Consider the following 17,297-nt stretch of genomic DNA (forward strand, 5'->3'; position numbering starts at 1 on the left):
ATAATCTGCTAAAAGGGTCATCATGACATGGAGATGCTGGTGTTGGACTGGGGTGGACAAAGTTAAAAATCACACAACACCAGGTTATAGTCCAAAAGGTTTAATTGGAAGCATGAGCTTCCAGCCACCTGATGAAGGAACAGCACTCTGAAAGCTAGTGCTTCCAATTAAATTTGTTGGACTATAACCTGGTATTGTGTGATTTTTAACTTTGCTAAAAGGGAGGGTGAGTGAAAGAGAACTCCTAATTTCCACTGTTTAAAGAAAAAAACAATTTATTCCCCTAACTCTAACAGTGAACACTAAACAGAAACTATTAACAAACCTGAAACCTCATTTTCTTAACTAATTACTGTCTGACATCAACTCAATCAAAATGCTGCTCCAACAGCACAATTATTAAACATTACATTAAATTAATCTCAAGTCCACACAGTCTCTTATGCTGTCTTTCTCCCGGTCTTTTGATTCTGCTGTCTTCTCCTTGGGTCATCTTTTTACTTTTTAACTGCTTTTACAGGAAAAGGTACCTTTTGATAGATAGTGTGCTGCTGGAAAAGCACAGCATATCAGGCAGCATCTGAGGAGCAGGAGAATCAATGTTTCAGATGCGAGCCCTTCATCAGGAATGAGGCTTGTGAGCTGGGAGGCTGAGAGATAAATGGGAGGAGATGGGGCTGGGGTAAGGTAACTGGGAATGTGATAGGTAGATGATGGTGAGGGGGGAAGGTGATAAGTTGGAGAGGAGGGTGGAGCGGATAGATGGAAAGGGTGATGGACAGATCAAGAGGGCAGTGCCAAGTGGAGGCTTGGGACTGGGATAAGGTGGGGGCAGAGAAAATGAGGAAACTGGTGAAATCCACATTGATTCCCATGCAGTTGCAGGGTCCCAAGGCGGAAGATGAGGTGTTCTTCCTCTAGGTCTTGGGTGGTTAGGGTTTGGCGATGGAGGAAGCCCAGGATCTGCATGTCCTTGGTGGAGTGGGAAGTGGAGTTGAAGTGTTTGGCCAAGGGATGGTAGGGTTGTTTGGTGTGGGTGTCCCAGAGATGTTCTCTGAAACGATCTACAAGTAGATATAGGGAGACCACATTGGGTGCAATGGATACAGTAGATGACATTGGCGGAGGTACAGGTAGATTTCTGTTGAATGTGGAAGGATCCTTTAGGGCCTTGGACAGTGATGAGGGGCGCAGGTTTACACTTCTTCTGTTGGCAAGGGAAGGTGCCGGGAGTGGGTTGTCGGCTGGTGGGGGTGGGCGTGGATCTGATGAGGGAGTCGCGGAGGGAATGGTCTCTCTGAAACACAGATAGGGGTGGGGAGGGAAATATATCCCTGTGGTGGGGTCTGTTTGTATGGGGAAGGAAGTGACGGAGGATGATGCAATGTCGCCAGAGGTTGGTGGGGTGGAAGGTGAGGACTGGGAGTGTTCTGTCCTTGTTGCGATTGAGCGTTGGGGTTCAAAGGCAGAGGTGCGGGAAGTGGAAGAGATGCACTGGGGAGCACCATCGTCCATGTGGGAGGGGAATTTGCGGTCTTTGAAGAAGGAGGCCTTCTGGGATATTCAATGGTGAAATTGGTACTCCTGGAAGCAGATACAGTGGAGTGGAGGAATTGGGAATAAAGGATGGCATTTTTACAGGAGGCAGGCCCACCGAACTCATCTCTGCATACCTTGTAACATCCCAAACAGCCTCCTTCTTCAAAGACCACAATTTCTCCTCCCACATGGTTGACAATGCTTTGCAATGCATCTCCTCTACTTCCTGCACCTCCACGCTTGAACCCATGCTACAAGGACAGACCCCCCCCCCCCCCCGCCACGCCCCCCGCGGTCATCACCTTCCACCCCACCAACCTTAGTATACATATCATCCTCCGCCACTTCCGCCACCTACAAACAGACCACCACTAGGGGTATTCTTCCCTCCCCAACCCATCTGTGTTTTGGAGAGACTATTCCCTCCACGTCTCCCTGCTCAGATCCATGGCCCCCAGCAGCCCGTACCCCACTCCCGGCACCTTCCCCTGCCACCACAGGAATTGCAAAACCTGCGCCCACACCTCCCCTCACATCTCCGACCAAGGCCTAAAGGATCCTTCCACATCTGACAGAAAGTTACCTGTACTTCCACACATGTCATCAACTGTACCTGTTGCACCTGATGTGGTTTCCTCTACATCGTGGAGACAGGACGCCAACTTGCAGATCATTTCAGAGAACATCTCTAGGACACCTGCACCCACAAACCCCACTGCCCCGTGGCTGAACACCTCAACTCCCCCTCCCCCTCTACCAAGGACATGCAGGTTCTGGGCCTCCTCCATCGCCAAACCCTAACCACCCGACACCTGGAGGAAGAACGCCTCATTTTCCGCCTTGGGATCCTGCAATTGCATAGGAATCAATGTGGATTTCACCAGTTTCCTCATTTCTCCTCCCCCCACCTTATCCCAGTCCCAAGCCTCCAACTTGGCACCGCCCTCTTGACCTGTCCATCTTCCTTCCCACCTATCTGCTCCATCCTCCTTTTCAACCTATCACCTCCACCCCCACCTTCATCTACCTATTGCATTCTCAGCTTCCTCCCTCCCAGCCCTACTATCTCCCCACCCATTTATCTCTCAGTCCCCCGGCCCACTTATGAAGGGCTTATGTTCGAAACGTCGATTCTCCTGCTCCTTGGATGCTGCCTGACCTGCTGTGCTTTTCCAGCACCACACTCTTGACTCTGATCTCCAGTATCTGTAGTCTTCATTCTCTCCTAGTTCCTCTGGATAGATAATGCCTTCTGAGATTTCTTTGAGGGCAAGATGTTTATTTCTTCAGATGGTATTTGCTCTCTGGCTCTATGGCAGTTACTCTGACCAATCTTCAAAATGCTCTTCATCATTCCCTCTCATTGGTTCAATGCTGTCAATACAATAAATTCAAACTCAATTGGGTTTTATTTTCCCAGGCATAATTCAAATTAATTGTCTACATTTAATTGTTGTCAAAACAGCAATCAAAACTCAGGTATCCATTTCACAGGCCATTGTCACATGTATCTATTTTGGCCAACCCTACTCTTTGCTATTGTATACTGGCAGCTGTGGCTGTACTTTAAATTCTGAAAACACTTTCTATCCTAAAGTGACCAGATACTCTTTTGACTTCATAACACTAAGGACTGCTGACAATCAAAGTGCCCTGTAAGGTGGCACAGATGCTGGGAGGTTGTGCACATGCCAATTGGTGAATGAGCAGATTGGTGTCCACTTTTGGAAGCTGATGGCGCGCACAGTCCTCTCGCAAAAAAAACAGTCCTTTTGAGGCTACATTGCTGACAAGCATGACAAGTTTCTGTTCTTTGTGTCTGCACTGAACAGCATGGCAAGGCAGCAGTAATCCAAGCTGTACTGCTGGGGGTCATTGCACACAAAAGCAAAGATAATGTGAGCATCCATCTAAGTTCAGAGTGAATGAACTGCATCACAGCAAGTGAGAACGTAGAGATGGAGCCTGGTCCAGCCTATGGTTAGAGATAAAAAAAACTGCAGATGCTGGACTCAAAAGTAGACAGGCAGGAGGCTGGAAGAAGACAGCAAGCTAGGCAGCATCAGGAGGTGCAGAAGTTGACATTTCAGGTGTAAGCCTTCATCAGGACCCAAGGACAGTTACTCCCGAAATGTTGGACTTCTCCACCCCCTGATGCTGCCTGGCTTGCTGTCTTCTTCCAGCCTCCTGCCTGTCTACTTTGGTCCAGCCTATGAGCTGGGTGTGTGTCCCTGAGTGTGCAGTGTTCCTGGCTGCAGCATTACAACGATAGCTGCTGGTACAGCCTAAGATGCAACGTTAAGGAGCAGGTCTGGCATACGTCAAAGGGTACTTAGAGACTGGTACATGTTGGATGCCAATGTTTGTAGGTGTAGGCTGGTGCCCATGGAACATACCCTCAGACATTGGTGCCCAGTGTCCAACACAGAGGTCTTTTGGATAAGCAGTAAACTGAAGTCGCCAGGTGCCTACCCTGTCTTCCATGCCAGTGTTTCTTGATGTCAACCTTGTTTGATGGATTTAGTGAATGAGGTGACTTATCTCATTAACAAGGCATTTAACAAGCAAAAATCCCTGTTATTGATAACTTGCCACTGCCTAGTGAGAAACTCATCACACAGTGGGTCAAAAGCAGAAAATATCACGTAAGGTGCTCCTGACATCAAGATAGGCCTTATCAGACCTCTCATGTGATTCTGTGGTGAATAGTACATGGTGCTCAGATCCCTGTAAGATACCATCCATGATTGCCAATGGGGGAGTGAATGGAATTAAGCATGTACATGAGATCAGAATTGGAAGTGCACACAGCTGGTAAATCTTCTGAATTAGGGTGGTATGTGGTCATGGGGAGATTTTTAGGTAGTAAGACACTTGATTGTCATCACAACAAAAGTCACCTTTAACTGGAAGAACTCTCTTTGATTTGTTCTCTGTGATGTTATGCAGATTTCTGCCAATAAGACCATGCCATTGACTTTCGGTCATAACCATTTCACATTGGTGCAAAATTCACATCCAGTTATAGGGAAAATTGTTGAATCAGTTTTTATAGTCAGGGGTGTAAATGACCTAATCACCACTGCTCATACTCACTTCTCAGGTTTGGAGTGTTTTTTTTAATGGCTATGGTGATACTAATTTTAGGAGTTCTAGGACCTCAGCAACTAGGCTGTGTCACTGCATGATTTCGCCTTCTCCCTACCATATTTTTCTAGGGTCCTTAATTTTAATTGGGCACAAATGTCACAATGTATGTGATGCAAATAAAACAGATCAAAATAGGGTGCCTAGTAAAGTGACAGTCAAAGGCTGGGGGAATCCTTCACATTTGCAAGGAACTCCACTCTATATTTCAATATGTACTCCCCTAATATAATAGAACATGAAATTCAAATTGAGATATTTGCAAATGGTCATTATTTGAAGGGAAGGTTGGCGAAGCAGTTAATGTAACTGGGTTCAAACATCAAGCATTGTCACCATCTCTGTACCTGATTACCTTACAAATCGTCTCATGTTAGTTCATCTGTTATTAATCATGAAACCAGATCTAACTTCAATACTTGCTTAAGGCAATTCAATTTTTGTCTTTTCCTGGTGCCAATTCACCGAATTAGCTTCCCATGGATAGTAGACATTTCTCATCCTTACAAGTATTTTAACAGTTCAGGTAAATTAAATGTTGACTTACAAATTAAACATAGTTGCAATATTAGATGATTATTACTTTCTTAAGTTTTCATTGCTCTATGGTTTTTATTGTTGTATTTGAGGCATGTTTATAATAATCTTCTTAAAACTGTGCTAGCATTTGTTTGATTTACTCCATTGTCAACAATACTTGTTTGAATTTTGTTGCCTCTGTTTCTAATTGTAAACCAGCTGTTTTTAGCAAAGTTAAGCTAGCCTCCATAAAGACTTCGTAATAAATAGCAGATTTAATCATCAAGCAGAAAATAAGCAATTGCAAATAAACCACAGTCCCTCAGATCAGACCCACAGTGCAGTATGAACATTGTGATAGCGTGAGGTGAGGTAGTCCTATACTGATTTCAGCTTAAAATCTTCATGTCCCTTATTGTTACTTCTAGACTTGACTATTCTAGCACCGTCCTGTTTGACTGCCAGCTTCCACAAGGTTGAGCTCATTTCTGTTACCCATATTCCAGCTCAGTCACCGTGCTTTTGGTTTAGTGTGGAAAACTTGGAACTTAGCAACACTTGCTATGTATTTTTAAATTTGAAATAATGATCTTAAATCATTACAAATGACCTATAATGGTCTAAAGAGTGATCATTTAAACTGGAAGTGAAATAGATAATTGTTACTAGGAATATTTACTTAAAATTGACAGAGATTTCTTGCATTCTGTGCCAAAAATACCTCTTTTGTCCTTTCCTACAGCATATCTCTTTGACCAAGATTTTGGTCACCTTTTATAATTCTCCTTGTGTTGTTTGTTGCCAAATCTTTTCTGGCAATGTTCCTGTGAAGTCATGGGGCACTTTATTAAAGGTATTACAAAAGTAAAGCTTCTTGTTGTTATTTCTGTTTGATGTTCCAGGGTTTATCCAATGTCACACAGTAAGGTATCTCAACATTAATTATAAATCTCATTGGAATAAATCTTTAGAATTTAGGGAGATGATAAAGCAGACACAACTTTCCTGAGCTGATTTTTGGGAAGCATACTCCCTAAAACCACAAAGAAAACAAGCAAATTTAAGCCATTCCACATTTCACCACAGAACCATGGAAAGGTCCCCTCCACAACTGAATTCTAACCAAGATGCACATTAGATTTTCTGACTGGTCACCCTAATTCATAAGCGTTTGCGTCTAAGCAATTGGAAGCTTGAATACAACTCATGATCCTAGATTCCATCCATTCTGAGTCCCTTCCAATTTTTTTTGCTCAGGACTTTTACCAACGGCTGAAATGCATGATCAAATAATCTACTCTGTCATATCTCTTGGAATACTTCATAATTTCAGCCTGTTATAATAATAATCAATTTGATTCTCAGCTGATTATTTATCCATTTCTTTTATGAAGATATTTATCCATAATTGCCTTAATTATTCTTCTATTCATTTTGTGACCTTGCTATTTCATGGATCATTGCCTCCCATGGCTTTTCCCCAGCTTTCCATTTATAGATTTAAAACACCCTTCATGATGTAATCTATTGGAACCTTCCCTTTCTCCATGCTGTTTCATATGCATGTCATCACCTTTTTATGCACTTCCTTCAAAAAATTTAAGTCAATCAAAATTGACACCATTTTGGGAAAACTGTGCTTTTAAATATTGAAGACAAGTCTGAAATTTTGAAGCATGATTATTTGTACCTATTCAAGGAAGTTGTGATTTAATGAAATTTTGTATTGAGGCATTGCTAATGTATAAGAAAATGAAATATTGTTAAATAATTAACAGTATTGCACAACAGGGAGCATTTATATTATGTGGGCTATTTCAACATGTATAAATCTCAGCCAAGAAATTACCTAACTTGTAGACATCTGAATGAGTAATATTTGTCTGGCACATTGCTAGCTAGCTCCTTGATCAAATGTCTAAGTGACGTGAAGGTTGACCAGGACAAGACAGAGGTTTAATTCTCCACTTTCACTGACATATGAGGTAAGACTGGATTGAGTGGACTTGTACTCGCTGGAATTTAGAAGAATGAGGGGGGGAATCTCATAAAAACATATAAAATTCTGATGGGACTGTACAGGCTAGATGCTGGAAGAATGTTCCCAATCTTGGGGAAGTCCAGAACTAGGGGTCACAGTCCAAGAATAAGTGTTAAGCCTTTTAGGACTGAGGTGCAGAAGAGATTCTTCACTCGGAGAGTTGTGAACCTGAAGAATTCGCTCCCACAGGAAGCTGTTGGGGCCAGTTCATTTGATATATTCAAGAAGGAGCCGGACATGGCCACTGTAGCTAAAGGGATCAAGGGGTATGGAGAGAGGGCAGGAATGGGATACGAAGATTGCATGATCAGCCATGACTGTATTGAATCATGGTGCAGGCTTGAAGAGCTGAATGGCCTTTTCCCATTCTCATATTTCTATGTTTCTAGCTTACATATTCAGCCACCATTTAATTTACTAAAATTCTTGTGGCAAACAATGTGTAAAATTATAAGTTAACCAACACTCAGGAGGGTCTATAAATAAGACCTCCAGTTTGAACCTAATGATGGAAATATTAATAATAAAAAAATGAACTTTACCATGATTACATTGCCCTATGAACTATAAGAAGCCATTGATTTGATAAGATGCTGAGCTAGAGAAAAAAAAGAAAGTGCTTTACATCACTTGGGGTTTGGGGCTGTGGAATGAAGGTGTGATTGAAATAAGTAGGAACACAGTAGTAATTGTATCAGCTGTTAGGTGCAAAGAAACATTCTGAAGTAGCTATTTGTTGTATTATCTGCATTGCCAGGGTGCTTTATTAATTATATTGCAGTGATATTTAACATTTTTACAAATGCACATCTTTAATAATCGGATGAGAAAGAAATGTAAAATTGTCACATGGTAGTACAGAACTTGAATATTGCTGAAAAGAGAGGCAGGTTGCTGATGCTTTCAATCTTGTACACATCTAACAGTAACACACGGAATTATTCTGCAAGTGCTGCCCAATCACAGAATCTCATCTCACAATAAACATTTTGTTTTAGAGTTTGCAAGCACAGGTTAGTTGTGTGCACTCAGTACAAAGGAACTTGCTGTTTCATTTGCTCAGCTGATCAATGGGACATACGGCCCAAGTACCAAGCATCACACTGGTACTTCAAATTCATACATGCTGTTGCTCAATCATGAGGTAGGCAAAATGTCTTTCTAGAAAATGACAGCACCCTATTGGTGGAAAAAAAACACTTGCATGGCCATTGCAATATTTCTTCGGTTGTTCATAATAGACAGAATTCAAAGTGTATTTAACTTGCTCAGTTTTTCCAAAACCCAAAACAAAACATGAACTGTTAGCTGTGAATTTGCAATTCAGATACACTGGCTGGACAATCCAGAGCATACTAAGAGCTACATTAACGATGAATTTAATTTCTGGCTCATTTATGCTTGGTAGAAGCAACATATATTCATATATAGTAGCTGATAAGTGCAAACAAGAGAAATATATTCAAGCCTTGAGCCTTATTTGTGCAATTTGGTGGTGGAATGCCTATTGCTTATCACTGCTCTCACCAAGGCAAAGCCTGGGTCAATCAGACCTAACATGTCAAATTAGCACCCTTTTCTACTGCAATGTACATTGTGATTGTTTGAAATTTGGCATTCATTTGGTTGTCTTGATTCATGCAATATGAGAAGCTTTAGCAACATGTCTCGTTAGTCAGCAATATTCAAATGTTAAATTTTAACAAAGCTCAACAGATTTAATAGTCATTACTTGCAATGATGAATATGCTCATGTAGCATAAGCTCAAAATATAATAACAAAAAAATAAGTGCTGTAAAACAAGTATTTACAAGTATGTACCAAATATTTATTCCTTGTACCAAGGAAAGTGGCTAACAAACATCTTCAGAAGAAAACAAGATGAATGTTGTCCACACTGTGATACCAATGAGTACCAAAGCTTAAAGAGACAGAATGCAATTTGCTGGCATAGACAGAATGTATTTTGTCACAATGTTGTTTTGAATAGTTTGAAGCAGTTGAATTGAATTGTTGAACAAACAGTATGGGACATTTGAACAAAGTGGAAGCAGCTTCAATAGCATGTGGATCCACATTTATTATTTGAAAATGTATCCCAGATGGGTTAAAAGGGTAAACTGTCTCCATGATTAGCTGATGTGCTCAGAGATTAAGCTATTATTTCACAAATTTGACTCCAAACACATGGCCCTATTTAATTCTGTGATTTTTAAAGTGTATTCAGGTGCAGTGATGTGACTTCAGAAAAAAAACAGGTTTTGATGGATTTCCTTTTGGAAGCACAGTGCTATTACACATCATTGATTCCAATTAGCTGAGCTGCTGGAGTGGGGTGGTCCACCTCTGACAGTGCTTTTTGATAAAGGTGGAACACCACTTAAATAAACAAGAACATTTTAAAATTGCACTGTTCTCTTACTACTTACAACCAAATAGTTGCATTTTTTAAAACAATGGTGGCAATTGTTTAACTACCTTGATGGCAGGATTGAGGAACTTATAGGTATGATTCAGGAAAGTGTCTCCAAAATAGAGCTTGTGTCATGAAACCTCTATGTTCCCTAAAGTGCCCGCATGCCTCTAATAATGCTTCTAATCTTCCATAGGCAAAGAAAATATATCACTTTTCCACACTGATACATTTTCATCAAGCTTTCTAGTAATAACCATTCCAAGGAAATATTATGGAAAGCTGATTACGATTGTTCAACACAAAAAGAGAACATCTTTTCTATTTCTAAACATATATATCTAACATAATTGTGCTCATAGTGCTTTCAATTAAATGTTTTCTACAACAAGGGAATTTATTAGACAACTCTTATTTAAGAATACAAAAACTTGATGAATTCCAAAATACGTGATTAGATTTTTGACATTGCACTTCGAGCAAAACATCTCTTGGATCAAAACTGACCCATTTTATGGCTGATGTTGCATGTTAGTCAAAAATTATTTGAGAAGAAAATGGATAATCTTGCTTCAAAATGTTAGCAAGAGGATCAAATAATAGTTTTATCAACAAATTACAGTTAAAAAAACTTAAAGCTCAAAATTTTTAATGAAATTTCTGTGGAATGTTAACTACTGTACACATTCAGATAGCACCTCATTACAATATCATCATAAACTGTGACTACCTTGACTAAATTTTATTTGGTCCCTCATAGTGAATGAGACTTCACAATTTGCATTCTCTCTTTTGTTTTACATAAATCGATAGCTTATCAAAAAATTACAAAGATGCTAAGACTCCCAATTTGTACTGATGTCATACGAACATCTTAGATATATTTGCAGATTAGGAACGCCGTGTATTTGCAATGGGATGATAACATTATGACTGAATAATATTTGATGCACACTACATTTTTAGACTTTGTACTGAAATAGGTGAAATATGATTCCACAGAAAGTGTTTTGTTAGCCAACATCTGCGCTACAAAGTAGAATGTGGTTTGGTGGTTTAAAATGAAATTATACTGAAACTAAGTAACTAAGAAATTGATTTATTCCTTGCTGCACTAAATTGTTATGCAATCATATTTATAACTAAAGCAATTGTTGCATTGGAAGAATTAAAATTTGTTCTTGATCCTGACTCCGTTTTATTAGAATCCAATATATTCTTGTCCATACTTTTCGAGTTTATCATGGTCTGTGGTTGTATTTGCTTTCAGAAATGTAGCCTTCAACAAAGTTTTTGTCTACAACAAAAATGCACAAATTCCCTCTGATCCCTGTTCCATTTTTTTCTTTTAAGAATTATACCCATAATTGTAGGGAAACAATTATTCTATAAACTATGTTTTACAAATAAAGGAATATGTTCAGGGTTAATTTGTGTAGTTGCAATAATGCACTGTAAAAGATTAATATGACAGGAATTTAAATATGAAGCAGTGTAAACAATGGTTCTGAAATGGAGATGTGCAATGAGGTGGACTCAGTTTGCTGAATACTGTGCAATTTAGTTTGGGTACATTAGTGCAACCAAAATCAGGTAGGTTGAATCCCAGTGTATCAGTTGTAGATTCTTGAAGGGTGAGATTTGAGTTACAGGTCCATCATTCATTATTATACAAGAAACTTAAAAAAGTGCACAAATACAAATCATGTTAAAGTTGAGCACAGTATGCTCATTGTCTTAGCTTATTATCAAACCGTTTTGTCCAATAATATTAAACATCAATAATGCATGTCTTCTCTTCAATTAGATTAAAATCAGTTACAAATTCAGAAGAACAATTGTCAAATGTGGCACTTAGAATGATGGATGACAGATAATCAAGACTGAAGAAGATAACAAGAACATTTTTAAACATGCTTAACTATTAAAAGTAATAGCACAAAGAAAATGTCAGGGGAAAAGTTCAACTCAGTAAAAAGCTGCTGTGGACATAAAGAAATTTTCCCTTTGAATTCTTTCTAGGTTGACAGACTGTTTGAAACCTGGACACAACCCCTTCAGGCAGTATTTGTACAAGGAAGTAAACAAACTTTGTTATAGTCCAATATGCCACATGAATAATGATTTGTTTTATGAAGGTAATGCGATGCAAAAAATCAATCATACTTGAGGTAAAATCCAATTAATGCAGCTTTGATATTTAATGAGGACAAGATGTTGCTGATAGCAAAATTAATTCACTGGCAAAAGTTAAATTTAAAACCATTCAAATTTAATACTAGTAGATTTGAACTTTGAAGTTGTCTTCTGAAATTCTAGTTGGTTATATTATTGTAACAATTTTTGACTATTCAATGTATTTTACATTGAAAACACTTACGAGGTACAGGCCATTCCCTTTAATATAATGAACAAAATCAATTTTGTTCATTATATTAAAGGGAATGGCCTGTACCTCGTAAGTGTTTTCAATGTAAAATACTTAGCTCCTTTCCTTTTGTATAGTTGTGTTGCCATTTCTTTCACAACAACAATAATAGTTTTTAGTTATAGACTACTCTATAACCTTGAATTCAACACTTATTTGAGGCTGTCATTTCTGAAGAGGAACACAGCTCACGTCAACTGCAAAATATTCTCAATGACCTTGTGTTATACAGAATAGAGATGGGCTTGGTTCTCTTAAATAGTTTGGCCTGAGATTGCCTGCAAACATGGAAAGACTTGTTTGTACAACTTCAGAAGACAAGTTATAGCTCTTGATTGATATTTAGTCATAAAAGTTGTGCTGATCTTCATTGATACATTCACCAAAAATCCCTATTAATTTCATCACACTAACACGTCTGTCTTTCATTCCCTTGGGCCTAGATATATTTGGGTAGATATTGGTATGCAATCCCAAATTTGTGGGTCCATTTTTATGGACATGAAGGTCAAATACCTAAGAACAGACACTGAGAAATTTAAAATTGTAAAGGGGTCTAACATCTGTTGAAAAACCCCAACAAACAACTAATTTGCGATGAATGATGCAGGCATTGGGAAATTACCTAAAGGTTGCTGCTGATGAAGCATTTATACTTGCCCTTAGGAAAACTGCCAATGAAGTCACAACCAGAGTTGTGATGAGACCCAAGAACCAAATCCCATTGATCTTCAGGCCTCACAATTCAGGCATATATTACGTGAAATAAGGCCCAGGCCAATTTCTGGCCATTATTTAGTTTTAAGTGAACTGCAGCAGGGAGAAGTTTCATTTAATATTTTCCTCGATCATTTAATGCGCACAGTCCTTGTCAAAGTGGATTGTTTATGGTCCATGGGAGGAAAAGACTTGACAGGACAGATTACTTTTTCTCATTCCAAGCATTTTACTGAAATGATAATCTGCTCAGAGTGCAAAGCAGCCTTGTGTTAAATAGCTCAGACTTACATTTGTAGCTAAAGACCAAACACAGCCTCTAGGGTCACAAGTGATATGGAACTCTATTATAAGCATTTTTGACATTTGATTCTCCCTTTTAAAACATAGTCTTAAACAATCTGGGGTTAATATTTTGGACTTTGCTCCACTATGAAAGAACTGTAACTTTTTTATGGCATTTCGAAGATGGTGTTGATGTCCCCATTTGTCTCTGCCAGCCCTTCATTAGTTAATCATTAACATCTTGTCCTGTCTCTGTTTTTTGCTTGCTAATACAGTCTTTTCATTTGTAAGTTACACTTAAGTAAGTTTGTAAACAAGTCAGAGTCACGCAGAGTCACAGAGTCACAGTCACAGAGTGTCAAGGAGAGTTACAGAGTCACGCAGAGTCACAGAGAGTCACAGAGTCACAGTCACAGAGTGTCAAGGAGAGTTAGAGAGTCACGCAGAGTCACAGAGAGTTACAGAGTCACAGTCACAGAGTGTCAAGGAGAGTTAGAGAGTCACGCAGAGTCACAGAGAGTTACAGAGTCACAGTCACAGAGTGTCAAGGAGAGTTAGAGAGTCACGCAGAGTCACAGAGAGTTACAGAGTCACAGTCACAGAGTGTCAAGGAGAGTTAGAGAGTCACGCAGAGTCACAGAGAGTCACAGTCACAGAGTGTCAAGGAGAGTTAGAGAGTCACGCAGAGTCACAGAGAGTCACAGAGTCACAGTCACAGAGTGTCAAGGAGAGTTAGAGAGTCACGCAGAGTCACAGAGAGTCACAGAGTCACAGTCACAGAGTGTCAAGGAGAGTTAGAGAGTCACGCAGAGTCACAGAGAGTCACAGAGTCACAGAGTGTCAAGGAGAGTTAGAGAGTCACACAGAGTCACAGAGAGTTACAGAGTCACAGTCACAGAGTGTCAAGGAGAGTTAGAGAGTCACGCAGAGTCACAGAGAGTCATTGAGTGTCAGAGAGAGCAAAAGAGAGTCAGAGAATCACAGGAAGTCACAGAGAGTCAGAGTGTCAAAGGGAGTCACAGAGAATCACAGAGAGTCAGTCACAGAGTCAGAGTGTCACAGATATTCGCAGAGAGTCAGAGTGTCAAAGGGAGTCACCGACAGTCAGAGAGAGTCACAGAGAATCACAGAGAGTCAGTCACAGAGTCAGAGTGTCACAGATATTCACAGAGAGTCAGAGAGAGTCATGTCAATAATTCAAAAATGAAAATATGATATTCTTTTCTCCTTTGGATAGTGAATTGAGCTAACACATGGTTATATTGTCGTACGCCCAGTGTATCATTCACTTCAGTGTAAAAATGCCTGTTCTCCACAGAGAAGAAATCTAATTTTAAACTGTTAAGGGTGAATTGAATCTCTGATTGGAAGGATCAATTGCCAGTATGATCGTCTGCAAAATATATTTAACAGCATCAGCTTTTTAAAAATAAGAAAGGTCTTAGAGAAAGATTACAACACATAGTGTTTTTGGGTTGTTACTTTCCAGTGCTTCAGAGCTTTAAAATTTCTCAGTAATATATTAAAATGAAGTTTGTAGCAAAACCTTACCCCTCCCCTAAGAGGTTGCATTATGTTTGGACCAGGATCATTTCGATGGAATCCAGTCCCAAAGGGTTTGCATTTGGGCTAAGCCTAATTCACTCCATGTGACAGATGGGTATTAAGTTACGAGTTCAGTGCATGTGTGAAGTTTTTTCTTCCCTGTAGGGGATGGGTGGAAATTTGCATTGCGGACTCATATGAGTCTCTGGTTTGCAATGTTAATTCAAATGCCAAGAAGTGGACATTTCACTATAATCTTACGAAAACACACTATTTATACTTGAGTATTTGCTGTAAGATAGCTGAAAAGTCATGAATACAAATTGGTGCCTAGATTTTAACTTTCCAGACTTGATTTTTCACTTCTTGGCAGAGAGATAATTTTCACCAAATATGGAGATGGATTTTTTTTAAAAAAATAAGGTCAACAGAAAAAGGCTGAAGGGCTCATGTCCATCCTCCAGAGGCAGAGTGCACTCATCAAAATGTCACAGGGAGAAGGTACAACAATTTCCTTGGGGAAATTTAACTTGTTCTGTTTTATGGTCATGGAGTAGCAGAGAAGTTAAAGTGGAGAGGTACCATTTCATGTTCTGCTCCCTCCTGTACCCAGCTGTCACTCTGCCAGGTTTGGTGGGAGATCAGGTGCCTATTGAGCTCAGCAAAACGTGGAAGACTTAATTTAAATGAGGCATGCGATATAAAATGTTCTTGGTGGAGTGTAATACTTTTGGCCAATCACAATAAATCCCTCCTAGGTGCCTGCTCACTCTGGATTAAAATTGATTGTGCACTCCTAACAAGAGGAGGCATTAAGTTAAAGTAAGGGTGTAGACCCATAATTTTCTCAATTGCACTGCCTGTAAGTGTTGTTCCTTGCCGTGAGTCCACGACTGCAGAATCTACTACCATTCTTTCAGTGTTGTGCCATAATTGGTCCACATCTAAAGAGTTTCTAAAATAGGCTTTAAATCACTTACAATGTTGCTCCAGGTTAGGTGATAGAAAGTGGGTCCAGCCTTCGTGAGACAGAGCTTATTATTACTGAGGCAGTCAAGGCAAATTTAACATTAGTGAGCTGTTGCTTTCATTAATAAATAAAGGTTGAATTAAAGGTGCAATTGATCATCCATTCAATGAACCCTTTAAATTGTTGAAAAATGTCTCTTCTCACTATTGTTTCTGAGTAATACCGAAATGCTTAATTCTTAATTACTGGACTTTAATCTCAAAAGGCATTAATACTTTCAAGACAACTATTTTAGATTGTTTCTTGTTGCTTCAAATAAATAGGGATGGTTTAAGAAAAATCGTAACTAATTGGCTTTGTACATAGTTTTCAGTTTGAAGAAAAAACGGATACATGACATAACTGGGTCTATCTGTCCGCATTCTCTTACCAAAATACATATCAGAAAGATTCAGGAAACAGATTTTGCTCAGACAAACTAGTGATTGTATAATCACTACAGTTGTAGCCTGCATGTATGACCTATGAACCTAATGTCATGACTTTGAGTTAACAAGATGTATCTAAACACCATGCGGTGATGCTTATGAGATCATTCTTACAGTGAATCTTAAAAGATGGTGCTAGATAACCAAAAACCCATATATAGTGGAGGAATTATGTCTGGAAAATAGAATAAGATGAAAATTACAACCGACAGTATATTCATCATAATGGCTCATATTGAGAAGGGAGTTCAAATGATATCTTGTTTCTCAATATTGAAATCATGTAAATTTCAACATGTTGTGCTGATCATATTAACTCATCTTTAATCTCAATTTATAATGTTTGATTTTTCAGTGCAAATAAACAATTTTAAGAAATAGAGGCTGCATTATGGGATATGACTATAGTATACTTTGGAAGCTTCCCTTTAGTGATGGCCATACTGTTTGGTGCCTCAATGTAGTTGCTAACCTGCAGATCATGTTAGATCCCTAGATCTTGCCGGTGATAATAGATGAAGACTATATACAAATATATTGTAATAAAATTCAAAAAGTTCAAGATTTTTGTTTTAGCAGAACCTTCAAATTGGTACCAGCAAGTTATGAGAAAAGCATCAAAGCATTCCCAAGCTATTAGCATGTTAATTGCATATTTCCCTTTTTTCATAACTAAAGTAAAAAAAATGAGCATTTTGATAACTATTAAAATGAAAAGCAATTTGTCTTCTTTTTTTTCAAAATTATATCTATTTCCAAGGTTATGTTGATGTTCCGAAAGTCCTGAACGGAGTGAAAGATTTTATTTTTTCTGCCAGCACATTCCTGATGGAAGACAGTATTTAGAGCAGAGGGTTCAGGTCTGTTCTCTGCTTGGTGAGCTGGGTGAGAGTGGAACTCCCTACAACCTCATTGACAGCAGTCGAAGTGCTAATTGAATTGTGCTGGATGACTTGCTGTTGCGAGCAAGCAGGAATGGGACTTCCTGGTTGGCTGTTCTCAGGACCTGGGGGAAAGAAAAACATTCAGAATTAATGCTGGTCAAGTTCATGGTTTGAAGGGGTTTTCAAAGACTTCTCTTTCCCAACAGCATGCTTCAAACTGGTCAGCTTGAAGAGTGATTGACACAACGTAGAGCATGCTAAACCATATTCAACATGTGTATTCTTTTACTATAACGTTCCTTTTGCAAAATGCTTTGCTG

The 17,297-nt window shown here is 39.2% G+C and overlaps 1 protein-coding gene across 5 annotated transcripts in view; it reads right to left on the reverse strand.

The window, feature by feature from the left end:
- Positions 1-7,984: 7,984 nt before the first annotated feature.
- Positions 7,985-17,297, reverse strand: part of creb5b (cAMP responsive element binding protein 5b) — a 508,761-nt gene continuing 499,448 nt past the window's right edge. For all 5 annotated transcript variants that reach the window (XM_087986955.1, XM_043689526.2, XM_043689529.2 and 2 more), the window contains one exon: positions 7,985-17,099. In XM_087986955.1, coding sequence (XP_087843081.1) covers positions 16,936-17,099 — 164 coding nt within the window. In that variant the 3' untranslated portion in view covers positions 7,985-16,935. The remainder of the gene's footprint in view (positions 17,100-17,297) is intronic.

Source organism: Chiloscyllium plagiosum, unplaced genomic scaffold, assembly GCF_037043375.1.
Source record: "Chiloscyllium plagiosum isolate Xiang-an unplaced genomic scaffold, Cpla_swu_hap1 HiC_scaffold_5, whole genome shotgun sequence".
NCBI classification, from domain to species: Eukaryota; Metazoa; Chordata; class Chondrichthyes; order Orectolobiformes; family Hemiscylliidae; genus Chiloscyllium; species Chiloscyllium plagiosum.